General features: G+C 43.4%; 1 protein-coding gene across 1 annotated transcript in view; it reads left to right on the top strand.

Moving 5' to 3' along the window:
- Positions 1–2,679: 2,679 nt before the first annotated feature.
- LOC118147193 (uncharacterized) overlaps positions 2,680–21,163 on the top strand; it is a 39,759-nt gene continuing 21,275 nt past the window's right edge. Inside the window, exon 1 of the mRNA XM_054244474.2 lies at positions 2,680–2,913. Within this exon, the coding sequence (XP_054100449.1) occupies positions 2,883–2,913 (31 nt within the window). The 5' untranslated portion in view covers positions 2,680–2,882. The remainder of the gene's footprint in view (positions 2,914–21,163) is intronic.

Genomic DNA, 21,163 nt, shown 5'->3' on the forward strand with positions numbered 1-21,163 from the left:
ATGACTTGCTGTGCCTGGCCTTGCCTTTAGATGCCTTTACACAATTTAGAAGCCTTGCCTATATTTTGCCTTGCTTTGCTTTTAGATGCCTTTACATGCCGTTAGATGCCTTTTTTGCCTTGCTGTGACATGCCTTCAGATGCCTTTAAATTCCTTTAGATGCCTTGCCTTGGCCTTAGATGCCTTTACTTGCCTTTAGAGGTATTACCTTGTCTTGCTCTGCCTTGCCTTTAGATGCCTTTACATGCCTTTAGATGCCTTGCCTTGCCTTGACTTGCCTTGCCTTGCATTTAGATGCTTTTACATGCCTTTAGATGCATTGTTTTGCCTCGCCTTGCCTTTTTATGCCTTTACATCCCTTTAGAAGCCTTACCTTTCCTTGCCTTTCTGTGCCTTGCCTTGCCTTGATTTATATGCCTTTACATGACTATACATGCATTGCCTTCCCTTGCCTTTAGATGCCTTTCAATGCCTTACCTAGAGTTGCCTTGCCTTTTTTGCTTTGCCTTCAGATGCCTTTACATGCCTTTGGAAGCCTTGCCTTGCCTTGTCTTGCTTTGACTTGCCTTGCCTTTAGATGCTTTTACATGCCTCTAGATGCCTTGCCTTCCCTTTAGATGCCTTTAAATGTTTTTAAATGTCTTGCCTTGCCTTTAGATGCCTTTAGATGCATTTAGATGCCTTGCCTTGTTTTGCCTTGCTTTGCTTTAAATGTTAGATGCCTTGCCTTCCCTTTAGATGCCTTAAAATGTTTTTAAATGCCTTGCCTTGCCTTTAGATGCCTTGTCTTGCCCTTAGATGCCTTTACATGCCTTTAGAGGCATTGCCTTGCCTTGACTTGACTTGCCTTGCCTTGACTTGACTTGCCTTGACTTTAGATGCCTTACATGCCTTTAGACGCCTTGCCTTGCCTTACCTTGCCTTCAGATGCTTTTACATGCCTTTAGACGCCTTGCCTTGCCTTTCCTTGCCTTTAGAAGCTTTACATGCCCTCAGATTCCTTGCCTTGCCTTGCCTTTATATGCTAATTTTTGTAATAGTAGAAGAGAAAAGATTTCACCATGATGACCAGGCTGGCCTGGAACTCCTGACCTCAAGTGGATCTACCTTCCTCTGCCTCCAATTTAGGTTTTAATGAAAAGATATTGGTCAACATTGGTGGCTCATGCCTTTAATCCCAGCATTTTTGGAGGCCGAGGCACACGGATCACCTGAGGTTGGTAGTTCTAGACCAGCCTGACCAAGATAGAGAAATCCCGTTACTATTAAATATACAAAATTAGCTGGGCATGGTGGCCCATGCCTGTAATCCCAGCCATTTAGGAGTCTGAGGCAGGATAATCACTTGAACCTGAGCAGTGAAGGTTTCAGTGAGCCAAGATCCTGCCACCGAACTCAAACCTGGGCAATGAGAGTAAAACTCTGTCTGAAAAAAAAAACACCTGGGCATGGTGGCAGGCACCTGTATTCCTAGCTACTCAGAAGGCTGAGGCAGCAGAGTCTGTTGAACGAGGAAGGTGGAGGATTCAGTTGGCTAAAATCACCCACTGCCCTTCTGCCTGGGCGACAGAGCAAGATTCTGTCTCAAACAAAACAGAAAGCAAAACAGAAGCAAACACTTCTGGGCTCATGCGATCCTCCTACCTCAGCCTGAGAAATTGCTGGGAGTATAAGCAAGTGCCACCATGCCCAGCCTGGGCCAAAATGTTAATGGAAAGTGGTCACCAGTGTGAGAAGTAAGGTATTGGGGGGTAAGCAGTTTCCAGACAGAGGCCACAGCATATAAGAGTGAGAATCTGCATTTTTAACACCCGGAGTTTTTCTCTCCACAGGACAAGTTGACAAGTGGTCTCCGTGTACAGGCGGTCCAAGCAATTTGAGAAAAAAACTTTGTAGCAAGATGATGATGTTTTCCGTAAAAACAATAAGTGACTAAATCCGTCAGCATGTTGTGCTTGGCTTCCGTGGGGGTCCTCAGCGGCCTGCCTGGACCTTGGTCTAGGGATTGGGCTTCGCCCCAGAAATCTTCTGAGCCGCTCTCTCCAGCGGATCCGCCCCAGAAGAGGCTGGTTCCCTGTGTGGCCGCCTCTACCCCTGGCTGGGCTTGCTGCTTTGTCTTTCCTCACACCTTCTCCGGACAGCAGTGCAGAGAAGCAGGGGTCCCTGGGCTTGGAGACCGAGGCAGCGCCCCTTGGTGGGTGGCCCAGGTGGAAGCGGGGCAAGGAGCCCATGGAGCCCGGCAACGTTCTCCTTACACCCTCCCGGAGGGTCCCAGGCATCTTTCTGGGTTCCACCGACCCCGCCACCCTTCACCAGACTGAATCTCCAGCCCCGCGGGACCCGATCCCAGCCGACGCCGTCCGATCCGGAATCCAGGGGGCAGAGCAGACCCGGGTGCGCACCTCACGGTCTCAAGCGCCCTCCGCATCCAGCCGACCCGAACAGCAAAGTCGGCTCAGGGAGGTCGGGAAGGTCGGGCTCTGCTCAGCTTGTGGCAGGCAGCCTCCTTCCCTGGGGCCGCCTCGGACGCCGCCGCCAGCATTTTCCGGTGCCCCTACGGCCCCCCTGCACGGAGCGCCCACGTTGCCGGGGCCAGCCGGGCACACCAATGCGCATGCGCAAGCGGCGCGTCAGACACGTGAGCTCCCACCCGGGGCTCGCGTCACAGTCACAGCCCCCGTGGCCTGCGGAACCGCCTTATCAGCGGCTGTGAAAACCACGGACCCTCCGTGGCAGTGCCTGGGCCTTGGGCAACAGCCTCCCCTCCCCGAGATCCTCGCCAGTGTCCCGCGATTTCAGGAGTCGGCCAGGGCGGGACCAGGCTGAGAAAAGCCGCAGCGGAGCTTCACGGATGTCCAGGCCGATCCCCAAGGATCCCCACGATGCTTCAGGCCTGCTCAGACGCTGTGGGGGGTGCGTGTCCTTGAAAGCTGTCCCTGCAGGGATTTCCAGGTACCGCCAGCCTGTGTGCCCGGTGGCTGCTCTCTCCCCGAGGGGCTTCCCGGTAGAGAGCAGAACCCCGCAGCCTCAGGAGCCGCCTGCGACTGTTGGATGTCTCCGTGTGTCTTGCTTTCTTCGTGCCTGTCTGTGTGTGTGTGTCCGTGTGTGTCTACAGGGACCCCTGGGCTTCCAGACCAAGGCAGGGCCCCTTGGTGGGTGGCCCAGGTGGAAGTGGGGCAGTGAGCTCATGGAGCCAGGGAATGTTCAGCTGTTGAAGGAACAGCAAGGAGGTCCCTGTGGCTGCAGCAGAGTGAGGAGTGGGAGAGAGGGAGGAGGAAAGGAAGACCTGTTGGGCAGGACCTGCAGGCTTTGGGGAGGTGAGGGAAGGTAAGCAGTTTATCTTTTAATGTAAGTGAGATGGGAAATAAGGAAGAAGGGAAGAAACAGTCCAATTTACGTTTTTGGGTTTTTTGTTTGTTTGTTTTTGTTTTTGAAGAAGGAGTCTCACTCTGTCACCCATGTGGGAGGGCAGAAGTGTGATCTCAGCTCACTGCAACCACCACCTCCCAGATTCAAGTGATACTTGTGGCTCAGCCTCCTGAAGTAGCGGGTATTATTGGCACCCACCTGCATGCCCGACTACTTTCTGTAATTGTAGTAGACAAAAGATTTCACCATGATGGCCCAGCTGGTCTGGAACTCCTGACCTCAAGCGGATCTACCTACCTCTGCCTCCAATTTAGGATTTAATGTAAAGATCTTGGTCAGGGTTGGTGGCTCATGCCTGTATTCCCAGCACTTTGGGGGGCCTAGGCAGGTGGGTCACCTGAGGTTGAGAGTTGGAGACCAGCCTGACCAAGACAAAGAAATCCCATTACTATTAAATATACAAAATTAGGTGAGCATGGTGGCCCATGCCTGTAATCCCAGCCATTTGGAAGGCTGAAGCAGGATAATCACTTGAACCTGAGAAGTGAAGGTTGCAGTAAGCCAAGGTCATACCACTGAACTTTAAACTGGGCAACAAGAGTAAAACACTGTCTCAAAAAAAAAAAATCATGGGCATGGTGGCAGGCACCTGTCATCCAAGCTACTCAGAAGACTGAGGCAGCAGAATCGCTTGAACCTGGAAGGTGGAGGTTTCAGTGGGCTGCAATCACCCACTGCACTCCTGCTGGTAACAGTGGAAGATTCTGTCAACAACAAAACAAAGAAAACAAACAAAACCAAACACTTCTGGGCCCTTGTGATTCTCCTACCTCAGTCTGCAAAATTGCTGGGATTATAAGCACTTGCCACCATGCCCAGCCTAGGACACGATCTTAATGGAAAAAGGTAACCAGTGTGAGAGGGAAGGTATTGGGGGTAAGCACTTTCCATACAGAGGGCACAGCCCATGCAAATGCCCTGGGGCAGGGCTATGTCAGGGGTCTTGAAGGAACAGCGAGGTGGTCCCTGTGGCTTGAGCAGAGTGAGGAGTGGGAGAGACTGAGGAGGGAAGGAGGATGGGTTGGGCAGGGCCTGCAGGCCTGGGGAGGGGAGGGAAGTTAAGCAGTTTATCTTTTAATGTGAGCGTGATCAGAAATCAGGAAGCAGGGAAGAAACAGTCCAATTTGAGTTTTTTGTTTTTTGTTTTCCTCGTGACAGACTCTCACTCTGTCACCCAGGTGGGAGTGCCGTGGTCTGATCTTGGCTCACTGCAACCTCTACCTCCCAGATTCAAGTGATTCTTGTGGCTCAGCCTCCTGAGTAGCTGGTGTTACAGGCACCCGCCACCATTCCTGGCTAATTTTTGTAATTGTAGTAGAGACAGGGTTTCACCATAATGGCCAGGCTGGTCTCGACTGCCTGACCTTAAGTGGATCAACCTGCCTCAGCCTCCAATTTATGTTTTAATATAAAGATATTGGTCTGGGTTGGTGGCTCATGCCTGTAATCCCAGCAATTTGGGAGGCCAAGGCAGTTGGATCACATGAGGTTCGGAGTTCAAGACCAGCCTTCCCAAGATGGAGAGATCCCATTTCTACTAAATATACAAAATTAGCTGGGCATGGTGGTGCATGCCTGTAATCCCAGCCATTTGGGAGCCTGGGGCAGAAGAATCACTTGAATTTGGAGGCAGAGGTGGCAGTGAGCCAAGATCCCGCCACTGAACTCCAACCTGAACAACAAAAGCCAAACTCTGTCTGAAAAGAAAATAGAAAAAGAAAAAAGACTGGGCATGGTGGCAGGAACCTGCAGTCCCAGCAACTCAGAAGGCTGAGGCAGCAGAATCGCTTGAACATGGAGGATGGAGGTTTCAGTGGGCTTAAATCACCCACTGCACACCTGCCTGGGTGACAAAGCAAGAATCTGTCTCAAACAAAATAAAAAACAACACGAAAGCAAACACGTCTGGACGCATGTGATCCTCCTACCTCGGCCTATGAAATTGCTGGGTTTGTAAGCATGTGCCACCATGCCAAACTAGAAGGTCTGGGGAGGACCGGACACACAAAGAGGAGCTGGTACCATTCCTTCTGAAACTATTCCAAATAATCCAAAAAGAGGGAATCCTTCCCAAATCATTTTGTGAGACCAACATCATCCTGATACCAAAACCTGGCAGAGACCGAACAAGAAAAGAAAACTTCAGGCCAATATCCTTGATAAACATAGATTCAAAAATATTCAATAAAATACTGGCAAGCCAATTGCAACAGCACATCAAAAAGTTTATCCATCATGGTCAAGTAGGATTTATCCCGGGGATGCAAGGCTGGTTCAGCATACGCAGGTCTACAAACGTAATTTCACCGCATAAACAGAACCAAAGACAAAAACCACATGATTATCTCAATTGATGCAGAGAAGGCATTTGAGAAAACTCAACAGCCCTTTATGCTAAAAATCCTCAATAAACTCGGTATTGGTGGAACGTATCTCAAATAATAAAAACTATTTATGACAAACCAACAGCCAATATCATACTGAATGGGCAAAAACTGGAAGCATTCCCTTTGAAATCTGGCACTAGACAAGGATGCCCTCTCTCACCACTCCTATTTAATATAGTACTGGAAGTTCTAGCCAGAGCAATCAGGCAAGAAAAAGAAATAAAGTGTATTCAAATAGGAAAGGTGGAAGCCAAATTGTCTCTATTTGCAGATGACATGATAGTATATCTAGAAGACCCCACCGTCTCAGCCCAAAATATCCTGAAACTGATAAGCAACTTCAGCAAAGTCTCAGGATACAAAATCAATGTGCAAAAATCACAAGCATTCCTATACACCAATAACAGACTGAAAGAGAGCCAAATCAAGAATGAACTGCCATTCACAATTGCTACAAAGAGAATAAAATACCTAGGAATACAACTCACAAGGAACGTAAGGGACCTCTTCAAGGAAAACTACAAACCACTGCTCAACGAAATCAGAGAGGACACAAACAGATGGAGAAACATTCCATGTTCATGGTTAGGAAGAATCAATATCGTGAAAATGGCCATACTGCCCAAAGTAACTTACAGACTCCATGCTATCCCCATCAAGCTACCATTTCATTTCTTCACAGAACTGGAAAAAACCACCATGAACTTCATATGGAACCAAAAGAGAGCCCACATAGCCAAGTCAATTCTAAGCAAAAAGAACACAGCGGGCGGCATCACACTACCGGACTTCAAACTATACTACAAGGCTACAGTGATCAAGACAGCATGGTACTGGTACAAAAACAGAGATATAGACCAATGGAACAACAAAACAGAGGCATTGGAGGCAACACAACATATCTACAACCCTACAAGCTTTGATATACCTGACAAAAGCAAGCAATGGGGAAAGGATTCCCTGTTTAATAAATGGTGTTGGGAAAACTGGCTAGCCATGTGCAGAAAGCAGCAACTGGAACCCTTCCTGACAACTTACACTAAAATTAACTCCAGATGGATTAAAGACTTAAACATAAGACCTGGCACCATAAAAACCCTAGAAGAAAATCTAGGCAAAACCATTCAGGACATAGGAGTAGGCAAGGACTTTATGAACAAAACACCAAAAGCATTGGCAACAAAAGCCAAAATAGACAAATGGGACCTAATCAAACTCCACAGCTTCTGCATGGCAAAAGAAACAGTCATTAGAGTGAATCGGCAACCAACAGAATGGGAAAATATTTCTGCAGTTTACCCATATGACAAAGGGCTGATTTCCAGAATTTACAAAGAACTCAAACAGATTTACAAGAAAAAAACAAACAAGCCCATTCAAAAATGGGCAAAGGATATGAACAGACACTTTACAAAAGAAGACATACATGAGGCCAACAAACATATGAAAAAAATGCTCATTATCACTGGTCATTAGAGAGATGCAAATCAAAACCACATTTAGATATCATCTCACGCCAGTTAGAATGGCGATTATTAAAAAATCTGGAGACAACAGATGCTGGAGAGGATGTGGAGAAATAGGAACACTTTTACACTACTGGTGGGAGATTAAGTTAGTTCAACCATTGTGGAAGACAGTGTGGCGATTCCTCAAGGACCTAGAAGTAGAAATTCCATTTGATCCAGCAATCCCATTACTGGGTATACATCCAAAGGACTATAAATCGTTCTACTATAAGGACACATGCACAGGAATGTTCATTGCAGCACTGTTTACAATAGCACAGACCTGGAACCAACCCAAATGCCCATCGATGATAGACTGGACTGGGAAAATGTGGCACATATGCACCATGGAATATTATGCAGCAATCAAAAATGATGAGTCCGTGTCCTTTGTAGGGACATGGATGAATCTGGAGAACATCATTCTCAGCAAACTGACACAAGAACAGAAAATGAAATACCGCATGTTCTCACTCATAGGTGGGTGATGAACTATGAGAACACATGGACACAGGGAGGGGAGCACTACACACTGGGGTCTATTGGGGGGATCTTGGAGGGACAGCGGGGACGGTAGTTGGGGAGGGATAGCATGGGGAGAAATGCCAGATGTGAGTGAAGGGGAGGAAGGCAGCAAAACACACTGCCATGTGTGTACCTATACCACTATCTTGCATGTTCTGCACATGTACCCCAAAACCTAAAATGCAATAAAAAAAACTAAAACAGTTTTACATGAAAACAACAAACCAAACCATTCAAAAGTGGGCAAGGATATGAACAGACACTTTTACAAAAGAAGACATTGAAAAATCGGAGACATCATTTTTCAACATATGAAAAAATGCTCATCATTACTGGTCATTAGAGAAATGCCAATCAAAACCACATTGAGATACCATCTCATGCCAGTTAGAATTGTGATCATTAAAAAACCTGGAGAAAACAGATGCTGCAGAGGATGTGGAGAAATAGGAACACTTTTACACTGTTGGTGGGAGTGTGAATTAATGCAACCATTGTGGAAGACAGTGTGGCAATTCCTCAAGGACCTAGAAATAGAAATTCCATTTGACCCAGCAATTACCTTATTGGGTATATACCCAAAGAATTATAAATTGTTCTATTATAAAGACACATGCACACGTATGTTCATTGCAACACTGTTTACAATAGCAAAGACCTGGAACCAACCCATATGTTCATCATCAATAGACTGGATAAAGAAAATGTTGCAAATATACACCATAGATTACTCCACAGCCATAAAAAACGATGAGTTCATGTCCTTCAGAGGGACATAGATGAATCTGGAAACCATCATTCTCAGCAAACTGACACAAGAACAGAAAACCAAATACCATATGTTATCACTCATAGGGGGGTGTTGAACAATTGGAACATGTGGACACAGGGAGGGGAGCATCACACACTGCGGTCAGCGGGTGGGGGGTGGAGGGGAGGAACAGTAGAGTTGAAGAGGGTGGGGAGGGATAATGAGGGGAGAAATACTAGATATAGGTGATGAGGGGAGGAAAGCAGCAAACCATCTTGCCATGTATGTACCTATGGAACAATCCTGCATGATCTGCACATGTATCCCAGAACCTAAATTACAATTAAAAAAAGAATGTATATGCACATATGTATGTATATACACGTACATATATATGTATATATATATATATACACATATAATCTATGAAGTGGAAATTTGATATTTTGAAAAGATGTTAGTTACCCCTGAATTAATCTATAGATTCAATGTACCTAATATAAATACTAGCAGCTTTAAAATAAAAATTGAAAAGCTAATTATGAAATTTATATGGAATTTTAAAGTCAGCTGTAACCAACATAATCCAAAGATGAATTTTTTTAAATCCAGTATAAAACTACAGTAATTAAAACTGTGTGATAAATATGGAAGAGTATACAAATAAATCAGTGGAGCAGGGGTGAGAAACCCACACATATATGGCGACTTGATTAATAACAAATGTGGTTCTGTGGTGCAGTAAGGAAAGTATAAGCTCTCCAACAAATGGTATGGGTTAATTACTTATCTTTATGGAAGAAAAAATAAAACTTGATCTGGACTGTAGATATAAATGTGAAAGCTAAAATAGCAAAGCTTCTAGGAAACGGGATAGAATAGCTCCACCTTGTTGTAGACAAATATTTCCTTTTCTATTTTTCTTTCTTTTTCTTTTTCTTTTTGATACAGCATCTGGATCTGCTGCCCAACCTGGAGTTCAGTGGCACCATGATCTTGGCTCACTGCAACCTCCATCTCCCAGATTCATGCAATTCTCATGCCTCAGCCTCCCAAGTTGCTGGGATTTACAGGCATGTGCCACCATGCCCAGGTAATATTTGTATTTTTAGTAGAGATGGTGTTTCACTATGTTGGCCAGGCTGGTCTCAAGCTCCTGACTTCAAGTGATCTGCCCACCATGACCTCCCACAGTGCTGGCATTGCAGGTGTGAGCCACTGCACCCAGTCAGACAAAAATTTATTAGAGAGGACACAGAAATTACTACTCATAAAAAAGGATTGATTAATTGTACTGCATTTAAGTCCAAATATTTATTGTTAAAACAGGAAAACACCATTATTGCAGTGAAAAAGGAAGTCAGAGATTGGGCAAATAATTTATGTTCCTTCAAAAAAAGACTTCTTGGTGAAGTTTCACAGTTCATTCCATATATATAATAAATTAGATACTCGTTTATATTTCTTTTGTTTCTGGTATACTTTTTACTCATAAAAACAAAAGATATGTTATTACATATCTCATTTTGTGTTAGTAACTCTATTCTATCATCCTCAACATGTGACAAGAAACTCCTGAATCAGGGTAGAGTTCTATGTGCATAACATTAAAAATGATTCCACACTTTTTTCCCAAATGTATCACTTAAATGTAGGCTGTATGCTTATTTTCAGGCATAATTGTAAGTAGTTTCTCTAGAAACCTTCCCCACTGATAAGTGCATCTTTTTAAATTTGTCTTATTTTGTTTCCATGCAGAAAAATTATGATTCATCCTTTTACTTAGAAATATTTATGTTAAGTCAAACTTCGTAGATCATTGACTACTTCTTTATCTGAGCAGAAGATTTAAAACTTATCATACCTTTACATGTAAGCAAGCAAATGATACTCCAGTGCTAAGAAGCTAACACACATCAATGAAGATACTGATTTTTGAATTAATTAAAATATGTGTGATATAATACATTTTAAATACGTGTTGTAAATTATAATAAATTTTTACTATTGCCAACTTCATAGTAACAACACAAATCACGAAGGTTAACACTGTTTTCTCTTTGCCACATATCTTCTGAAAATTTCTTTATCCTTCATTTTAGCACCTGCAACAAGACCTAAACCTGGTATGTGCTAAATAAATGTTTCATGGCCATGTGTGTACCTATGCAACTATCTTACATGTTCTGCACATGTACCCCAAAACCTAAAACGCAATAAAAAAATTAAAAAATTAATTTAAAAAACTTGTATGTAGAATATATAAAGAGCTTTTATGGATCAGTATGAAAAAGTGACAGCCAATAGAAAGAGGGTTGAAAGAGTCAAACAGGCATTTCCCTAAAACAGATTTTAGATGGTTAATAAGCAAAACTATGCCCAAAATCATAAGTCACCAGAAAAATGCAAATTAAAACCACAATGAGATACCATGACACATTTGGTGGAACATCTATAGTTAAATAAACAGATAATAATATCCAGTGTTGGTGAGGCTTTGGAGCAACTTTTCATACATTGTGGATGTGGTACAAGCTCTCTGGAAAATTGTTTGCCAACTAAACCTATGTAAACTCTAGGACCCAGTGATTTAATTCTTAAGTTTTTGTTCCAAAATTTTGTACAAATTCTTTAATTTAAGAATTAAATCACTGGGTCCTAGGGTTTACATGTGTAAAAAAGTAGATACATTTTTTAGTTAACTAAAAGATAGGAACAAGAATGTTAATAGCAGCACTCTGTAAAAGTCTCAAATTGGAAACAATCCAAATGCCTATCAATAGTAAAAAACATAAATGAACCATGGAGTATTTATACAGTGAAATACAATAGAGAAATGGCAACGCATCATTGCTGCTGGAAACTCAACAAGGGCTGAGGTGAAGTGGCGCCTGTCTTTAATTTCAGCACTTTAGGTGGCCAAGGCAGGCAGATTTCTTGAGACCAGGAGCTTGAGACCAGCCTGGGCAATATGGTGCAACACCATCGCTACTGAAAATACAAAAATTACCTGGTTGAGGGAGGACTCAAGATGGCGCTGTGAGAACAACCCAGGATTGGAGCTCTCCTTGAATCTGCGGAGAGGTGAGTCGGAGCTGTATTTCCAGACTGATCTTTGTTGCCCACAGAACGGGGAAATTCCCAAGTATAAAGGAGACACGGGACGCCTGGCAGTACCTCTGCCTGGCGAAGCTGGCAGCCGGGGTGGCGGCGGCCGACCCTACCCATCGCTCCCCTCAGGGCACGCTTGTCCAGGTGCCCTGTTGAACTGGCAACCTGAGACTTGAGAGGGCTGGACGTGAGACTGCACGAGATTTGGACAATGGGCCAGCCTAGGGGATTGCAGGGACAGAGTGCTTGGGCTAGCCCAGTGGGATGAACAAAACCGCAATTTCAAATGATCCCTGTACACTCGGTCCGAGACGCTCTGTGGGGGAGGGGCGTCCACCATTACCGAGGCGACCCACCCCAACTGAGATGCACGCCCACTGCTGACGCAGCAAGCCTATGCAGAAGCAACCCGTCCCTACTGAGATACACGCCCACAGCTGACGCAGCCTGCCGTTGCCGAGGCAACCCGTTACAACAGAGTGACTCCGCCTCAGGGCATGGCGGAGACCACAGCAGAAGAGCAGAGCCTGCCCCAACAGGGCGAGCCTCAGAACAGCAGGGCGGAGCCTTGGCAGGCAAACAGTGGCTAGTCTGCCTCCTAGCTGGGCAGAACACCTCAACGAACGTCCAAAAATAAAGCCCGAACCCACCACACAGAGCATTTCAGAAAAAAAGGGTTTTTTTAATGAGCTCTGTTGCAGCAGAATCAAACATAGCAGCCTAACAGAGCTGAATGAACAACAGAGATCAGAGCTCAGCAATTGAACTCCTATAAAGTACAGACTGTCGCCTCAAGCAGCTCCCTGACCCCTCTATATCCAAAAGACTGACATTTGGCAGGCATCATCCTGGGACAAAGATAGCAGAAAAAGAAACTGCTAGCATTCCTCACTGTGCCACAGCTGCTAGAGGTGCACCCCAGACAAGCAGGGCCTGGAGTGGACCTCAGAAGTCATACAGCGAAGGGGCTAGACTGGTAGAAGGAAAACCAAATAACAGAAATACTTCATCACCAACAATCTGGGTGACCACTCAGAGACGCAATCGAAAAGCCAGCAACTATGCAGACGACAAGCGGATAAATCCACAAAGATGGGAGGAAACCAGCGCAAAAAGGAGGAAAACACCCGAAACCAGAACACCTCACCTCCTAGAAAGGACCAAAACTCCTCACCAGCAAGGGAACAAAGCTGGACGGAGAATGACTGTGATGAAATGATGGAATTAGACTTCAGAAGGTGGATAATGAGAAACTTTTGTGAGCTAAAAGAACATGTATTAAATCAATGCAAAGAAACTAAGGAACTTAAAAAAAGATATGAGGAAATGATAACAAGAATGAATAACTTAGAGAGGAATATGAATGAATTAAAGGAGCTGAAAAACAATACGAGAACTCCGCGAAGCATGCACAAGTTTCAATAGCCGAATTGACCAAGCAGAAGAAAGAATATCTGAAGTCGAATACCAGCTCAATGAAATAAAATGCGAAACCAAGATTAGAGAAAAAAAGCGCAAAAAGGAATGAACAAAGTCTCCAAGAAATGTGGGACTATGTGAAAAGACCTAACCTACGTTTGATAGGTGTACCAGAAGGGGACAAAGAGAATAAATCTGGAAAATACTCTTCAGGACATCATCCAGGAAAACTTCCCCCACCAAGCAAGACATGCCAACACTCAAATGCAGGAAATACAGAGAACACCACAAAGATACTCCGCAAGAAGAGCAACCCCAAGGCACATAATCGTCAGATTCAACAAGGTTGAAATAAAGGAGAAAATACTGAGGGCAGCCAGAGAGAAAGGTCGGGTCACCCACAAAGGGAAGCCCATCAGACTCACAGCAGATCTCTCGGCAGAAACACTACAAGCCAGAAGAGAGTGGGGGCCAATATTCAACATTCTTGAAGAAAAGAACTTTCAACCCAGAATTACATATCCGGCCAAACTGAGCTTCAGAAGTGAAGGAAAAATAAAATCCTTTGCGAACAAGCAAGTACTCAGAGATTTTGTCACCACCAGGCCTGCTTTACAAGAGCTCCTAAAAGAGGCACTACACATAGAAAGGAACAACCAGCACCAGCCATTCCAAAATCACACTAATTGCTAAAGAGCATCAACATAATGAAGAATCTACAACAACTAACAGGCAAAACAGCCACTTAGCATCAAAATGGCAGTATCAAATTCACTCATAACAATATTAACCCTAAATGTAAATGGACTAAATGCACCAATCAAAAGACACAGACTGGCAAATTGGATAAAATTCCAAAACCCCTCAGTGTGCTGTATCCAGGAAACCCATCTCACATGCAAGGATAAACAAAGGCTCAAAATAAAGGAATGGAGGAAGACTTACCAAGCAAATGGAGAGCAAAGAAAAAGCAGGAGTTGCAATTCTCATCTCTGATAAAATATACTTTAAAGCAACAAAGATCAAAAGAGACAAAGAAGGCCATTACATAATGGTAAACGGATCGATACAACAAGAAGAGCTAACGATCCTAAACATATATGGACCCAATACAGGAGCACCCAGATACATAAGGCAAGTTCTTAATGACTTACAAAGAGACTTAGACTCCCACACAATAATAGTGAGAGACTTTAACACTCCACTGTCAATATTAGATAGATCAACCAGACAGAAAATTAACAAGGACATCCAGGGCTTGAACTCAGACCTGGAGCAAGCAAACCTGATAGACACTTACAGAACTCTCCACCCCAAATCCACAGATTATACATTCTTCTCAGCACCACATCACACCTACTCTAAAATTGACCACATAATTGGAAGTAAAGCACTGCTCAGCAAATGCAAAACAACTGAAATCATAACAAACAGCCTCTCAGATCATAGTGCAATCAAGTTAGAACTCAGAATACAGAAACCAACCCAGAACCACACAGCTTCATGGAAACTGAACAACTGGCTCTTGAATGTTGACTGGGTAAACAAAGAAATGAAGACAGAAATAAAGAAGTTCTTCGAAACCGATGAGAACGAAGACACAACATGCCAGAACCTCTGGGACACATTGAAAGCAGGCTCTAGAGGAAAGTATATCGCAATAAGTGCCCATATGAGGAAAATGGAGAGATCCAAAATTGACACCCTATCGTCAAAATTGAAAGAGCTAGAGGAGCAAGATCAAAAAAACTCAAAACCCAGCAGAAGACAAGAAATAACTAAGATCAGAGCTGCACTGAAGGAGATTGAGACACGAAAAACCCTTCAAAAAATCAATAAATCCAAGAGCTGGTTTTTTGAAAAGATCAACAAAATAGACAGACCACTAGCCAGATTGATTAAAAAGAAAAGAGAGAACAACCAAATAGATGCAATTAAAAATGATAAAGGAGAAATCACCACAGACTCCACAGAAATTCAAACCAACATCAGAGAATATTACAAACAACTCTATGCACATAAACTAGTAAACCTGGAAGAAATGGATAAATTCCTGGACTCCTGTGTCCTCCCAAGCCTAAACCAGGAGGAAGCTGAAACTATGAATAGACCAATAACAAGGTCAGACCTCGAGGCAGCAATTAAGAGCCTACCACACAAAAAAAGCCCAGGTCCAGACGGGTTCACAGCCGAATTCTACCAGACACACAAAGAGGAGCTGGTACCATTCCTTCTAAAACTATTCCAAATAATCCAAAAAGAGGGAATCCTTCCCAAATCATTTTATGAGACCAACATCATTCTGATACCAAAACCCGGCAGAGACCCAACAAGAAAAGAAAACTTCAGGCCGATATCCATGATGAACATAGATGCAAAAATCTGCAATAAAATATTGGCAAGCCGATTGCTACAGCAAATCAAAAAACTTATTCATCATGATCAAGTAGGATTCATCCCGGGGATGCAAGGCTGGTTCAACATACGCAAGTCTATCAACGTAATTCACCACATAAACAGAACCAAAAACAAAAACCACATGATTATCTCAATTGACGCAGAGAAGGCATTTGACAAAATTCAACAGCCCTTTATGCTAAAAACCCTCAATAAACTCGGTATCGATGGAACGTATCTCAAAGTAATAAAAGCTATTTATGACAAACCAACAGCCAATATCATACTGAATGGGCAAAAACTGGAAGCATTCCCTTTGAAATCTGGCACTATACAAGGATGCCCTCTTTCACCACTCCTATTCAATATAGTACTGGAAGTTCTAGCCACAGCAATCAGGCAAGAAAAAGAAATAAAGGGTATTCAAATAGGAAAGGTGGAAGCCAAATTGTCTCTATTTGCCGACGACATGATAGTATACCTAGAATACCCCATCGCCTCAGCCCAAAAACTCCTGAAACTGATAAACAACTTCAGGAAAGTCTCAGGATATAAAATCAATGTGCAAAAATCACAAGCATTCGTCTACACCAATAACAGACTTAAAGGAAGCCAAATCAAGAACGAACTGCCATTCGCAATTGCTACAAAAAGAATAAAATACCTTGGAATACAACTCACAAGGAACGTAAGGGACCTCTTCAAGGAGAACTACAAACCACTGCTCAACGAAATCAGAGGACACAAACAGATGGAGAAATATTCCATGTTCATGGTTAGGAAGAATTAATATCGTGAAAATGGCTATACTGCCCAAAGTAATTTACAGAATCAACGCTATCCCCATCAAGCTACCATTGACTTTCTTCACAGAACTGGAAAAAACCACCATGAACTTCATATGGAACCAAAAGAGAGCCCGCATAGCCAAGTCAATTCTAAGCAAAAAGAACACAGCGGGGGGCATCACACTACCGGATTTCAAACTATACTACAAGGCTACAGTAATCAAAACAGCATGGTACTGGTACCAAAACAGAGATATAGACCAATGGAACAAAACAGAGGCACCGGAGGCAACACAACATATCTACAACTATACAATCTTTGATAAACCTGACAAAAACAAGCAATGGGGAAAGGATTCCCTGTTTAACAAATGGTGTTGGGAAAACTGGCTAGCCATGTGCAGAAAGCAGAAACTGGACCCCTTCCTGACACCTTACACTAAAATTAACTCCAGATGGATTAAAGACTTAAACATAAGACCTGGCACCATAAAAACCCTAGAAGAAAATCTAGGCAAAACTATCCAGGACATAGGAGTAGGCACAGACTTTATGAACAAAACACCAAAAGCATTGGCAACAAAAGCCAAAATAGACAAATGGGACCTAATCAAACTCCACAGCTTCTGCATGGCAAAAGAAACAGTCACTAGAGTGGACTGGCAACCAACAGAATGGGAAAAAATTTTTGCAGTTTACCCATCTGACAAAGGGCTGATATCCAGAATTTACAAAGAACTCAAACAGATTTACAGGAAAGAAACAAACGAGCCCATTCAAAAGTGGGCAAAGATATGAACAGACACTTTATGAAAGAAGACATATATGAGGCCAACAATCATATGAAAAAATGCTCATCGTCACTGGTCATCAGAGAGATGCAAATCAAAACCACATTGGGATACCATCTCATGCCAGTTAGAATGGCGATCATTAAAAAATCTGGAGACAACAGATGCTGGAGAGGATGTGGAGAAAAAGGAACACTTTTACACTGTTGGTGGGAGTGTAAATTAGTCCAACCATTGTGGAAGACAGTGTGGCAAGTCCTCAAGGCCTTAGAAATAGAAATTCCATTTGACCCAGCAATCCCATTACTGGGTATATATCCAAAGGAATATAAATCGTTCTACTATAAGGATACATGTACATGAATGTTCATTGCAGCACTGTTTACAATAGCAAGGACCTGGAATCAACCCAAATGCCCTTTGAAAATAGACTGGATTGGAAAAATGTAGCACATATACACCATGGAATATTATGCAGCAATCAGAAATGATGAGTTTGTGTCGTTTGTAGGGACATGGATGAATCTGGAGAACATCATTCTCAGCAAACTGACACAAGAACAGAAAATGAAACACCACATATTCTCACTCATAGGCGGGTGACGAAAAATGAGAACACATGGACACAGGGAGGGGAGTACTAAACACTGGGGTGTATTGGAGGAAAAGGGGAGGGCCAGTGGGAGGGGGAGGTGGGGAGGGATAGCCTGGGGAGAAATGCCAAATGTGGATGAAGGGGAGAAAGGAAGCAAAACACATTGCCATGGGTGTACCTACGCAACTGTCTTGCATATTCTGCTCATGTACTCCAAAACCTAAAATGCAATAAAAAATTTTAAGAAATATACCAAAATTAGCTGGGTGTGGTAGGGGTGCCTGTAATCTCAGCTACTAGGGAGGTTGAGTCATAACAGGCTGAGGCTGAGACATAACCTACACCTGGGAGGTGTAGGTTACAGTGAGCTGAGATCATGCCACTGCACTTCAGCCTGTGCAACAGCAGCAAAACTCTGTCTCATCTCAAAATAAATAAATAAATAAAAATCAATTACCAGCACTCACATTTCTGATTTATTACTGCAGTTTGGGCAACATAGTAATACCACATCTCTACAGAAAAATAAAAGATAATTACCTGGGTGTGCGGGGGAGTGACTGTACTCCTAGGCATTCAGGAGGCAGAGACAGTAGGATCACTGAGTCCAGGAGATCAAGGCTGCCCTGAACTATGATCAGTTGTGCCACTGCATTTTAGCCTGGGTGACAGAGCAAGGCCCTGCCTCTAAAACAAACAAACAAAAACAAACAACAAGAAAAAGGAGAGCTGGGCATAGTGGCAGTGGCTCACACCTGTAGTCCCAACTACACAGGAGGCTGAGGCAAGAGGATTGCTTGAGCCCAGCCCTGGCAACATAGCAAGACCCCGTCTTAAAAAAATTTTTTTTAACTTGAAGCCAGAAGTTCAAGATCAGCCTGGCCAAGATGGTGAAAACCCAGCTCTACTAAAAATACACAGATTAGACAGGCATGGTGGCATGAATCTGTAATCCCAACTACTAGGGAGGCTGAAGCAGGAGAATCACTTGAACCCTGGAGGCAGAGGTTGCAGTGAGCCAATCGTGCCACTGCACTCCAGTCTGGGTGACAGAGCAAGACTCTGACTCAAAAAAAAAGAGGTAATTTTAATTTGGGGGGTTTAAGTCCTAACAAAGCAGCTCATTATTTGAGTATTGAAGAAGGCATGCCTAGTCTTGTATGAAAAATAAATGACTTTTGGTTTTCACTCAAAGGTTGTTAATAATTACTGAAAATTCAAAACTGAGTAAGTGTCATATGGCCATTTCATGAGAAGGATTCACTAGAAACCTACTGGTTAACAGAAAACAACTTTGATATTACCTAGTCACATACTGATACAAATTATTTATCAATGTAGACGTAATTTCCTACAATTATTTCTACATCTAAAGACAAACAAGAGAAGTGAAGAAGGCAGAGCAAGGTAGCAGAATAGAAAGCTTCACTGATCTTCCCCTGTTACAAGGATACCAAGCTAACAACCACATACACAGGAAAAACACCTTCATAAGAACTAAAAATCAAGTGAGCACTCATAGTGCCTGGCTTTAACTTCATATCATTAAAGAGATTTAAAAAAAAAAAAAAAAAAAACAGTGCTGAATCACCAACACCTGTCCTCTCCCCCAGCCCCAGCTCCCCACATGGAGGGAGCATTTCTTTTTTTTTTCTTTTTTTCTTTGACGGAGTTTCACTCTTGTTACACAGGCTGAAGTGCAATGGCGTGATCTCAGCTCACCGCAACCTCCACCTCCTGGGTTCAGGCAATTCTCCTGCCTCAGCCTCCTGAGTGGCTGGGATTACAGGCCTGCGCCACCGTGCCCAGCTAATTTTTTATATTTTTAGTAGAGACAGGGTTTCACCATGTTGACCAGGATGGTCTCGATCTCTTGACCTCGTGATCCACCCGCCTCGGCCTCCCAAAGTGCTGGGATTGCAGGCGTGAGCCACTGCACCCAGCTCGGAGGGAGCATTTCAACCACTCCTAGCCAGATGGGAATCCACTATCTAAGTGGTCTGAATTTGAGTGCCTGCAAACCAGGCCACCATGGGCCACAGCACTCTGTGTCTCCAAGTAAATGTGCAAGGCAGTCTAGGCCATAAGAACTGTAACTCTTGGATGAGTCCTAGTGCTTAACTAGGCCCCAGAGACAGTGGACTTGGGGGTTATGCCAGCTACTGAGACACCATCTGGGATGGTTAAGGGAGTGCTGGCATTACCCCTCCCCTAATCTCAGGCTGCATAGCTCACAGCTCCTAAAGAGACCCCTTTCTTGTGCTTGAAAAGAGGAAAGAGTGGGGAATACAGTGTCTTGCATCTAGAATACTAGTTGAGCCGCAGCATGATAGGGCACTGGTCAGAGTCATGAGGTCCTCATTTCAGGCCCCAGCTTCAAAACATTTCTAGATACACCCTGGGCCATAGGGAACCCACTGCCTTGAAGAAAAATATCTCAGTTCTGGCAGCATTCATTGTCTACTAACTGAAGAGCCCTCGGGCCCTCAATAACCACCAGTGATACCGAGGTACACATCAAGGTGAGCCTCTAAGACTTGGTGGCTTCAGGTGAGGCTCAGCACATAACCAGCTATGGTGGCAAGGTGGCAGAACTCCTTCTGCTTAAAAAAAGCAGAGGAAAAAGTAATGGGGACTTTGTTTTGCATCTTAGATACCAACATGGTTACAGGAGAATAGGGAACTGTGTAGACAAGGTATGAGGCCAGTTTTTCCAAGGGGCTTTTTATTGTCTTCATAAGTCAATTTTGACTCCAAAGTATTCTGTTTATATCTGTAAACATGCCATTACAGTCAAAGCCTTTGTAAAATAACCAGGGTCTCCAACTCTATTCTATTACAAAAGAAAACAGATTCTTATTGCAATTACACAAATAACTATACTGCCATAAGTTGAGAATACTCACAAATAGTTTCTAAATCCTGAAGAAATTAGGTAGAGAGAAAGCAACATGTTTCTAATTTTGTTTACTGGAGTATACTTTACTCAGATTGCTAAAAGTTATAAATAGCGCAAAAAAGAAAAATTTGTCTCAACTCTTAAAAACAGAAGGATTAGGCAATATTTAACATATTACCTTTCCATGACAGTCTTCGAAGTTTGGTGGGGTTTTTTTCCTCTCTAGACTAAAGTACAATGGCATGATCTTGGCTCACTACAACTTCTGCCTCCTGAGTTCAAGCAATTCTCCTGCCTCAGTTTTCTTAGTAGCTAGGATTACAGGCACACATCATCAGGCCTGGCTAATTTTCATATTTCTAGTAGAGACAGGATTTCACCATGTTGTCCAGGCTGGTCGCAAACTCCTGGCCTCAAGTTATCTGCCTGCCTTGGCACTCCAAAATTGCTAGAATTATAAGCCCAAAAGTCTTAAAGTTATCAGAGACATGCATTCAAGAGTACCCTCAGAGTTCTGTATATAGTTATAAACTACCTTTTCAAAAGGATTAAAACAAGACAAC

Source organism: Callithrix jacchus, chromosome 14 (genome assembly GCF_049354715.1).
Source record: "Callithrix jacchus isolate 240 chromosome 14, calJac240_pri, whole genome shotgun sequence".
Lineage (NCBI taxonomy): Eukaryota > Metazoa > Chordata > Mammalia > Primates > Cebidae > Callithrix > Callithrix jacchus.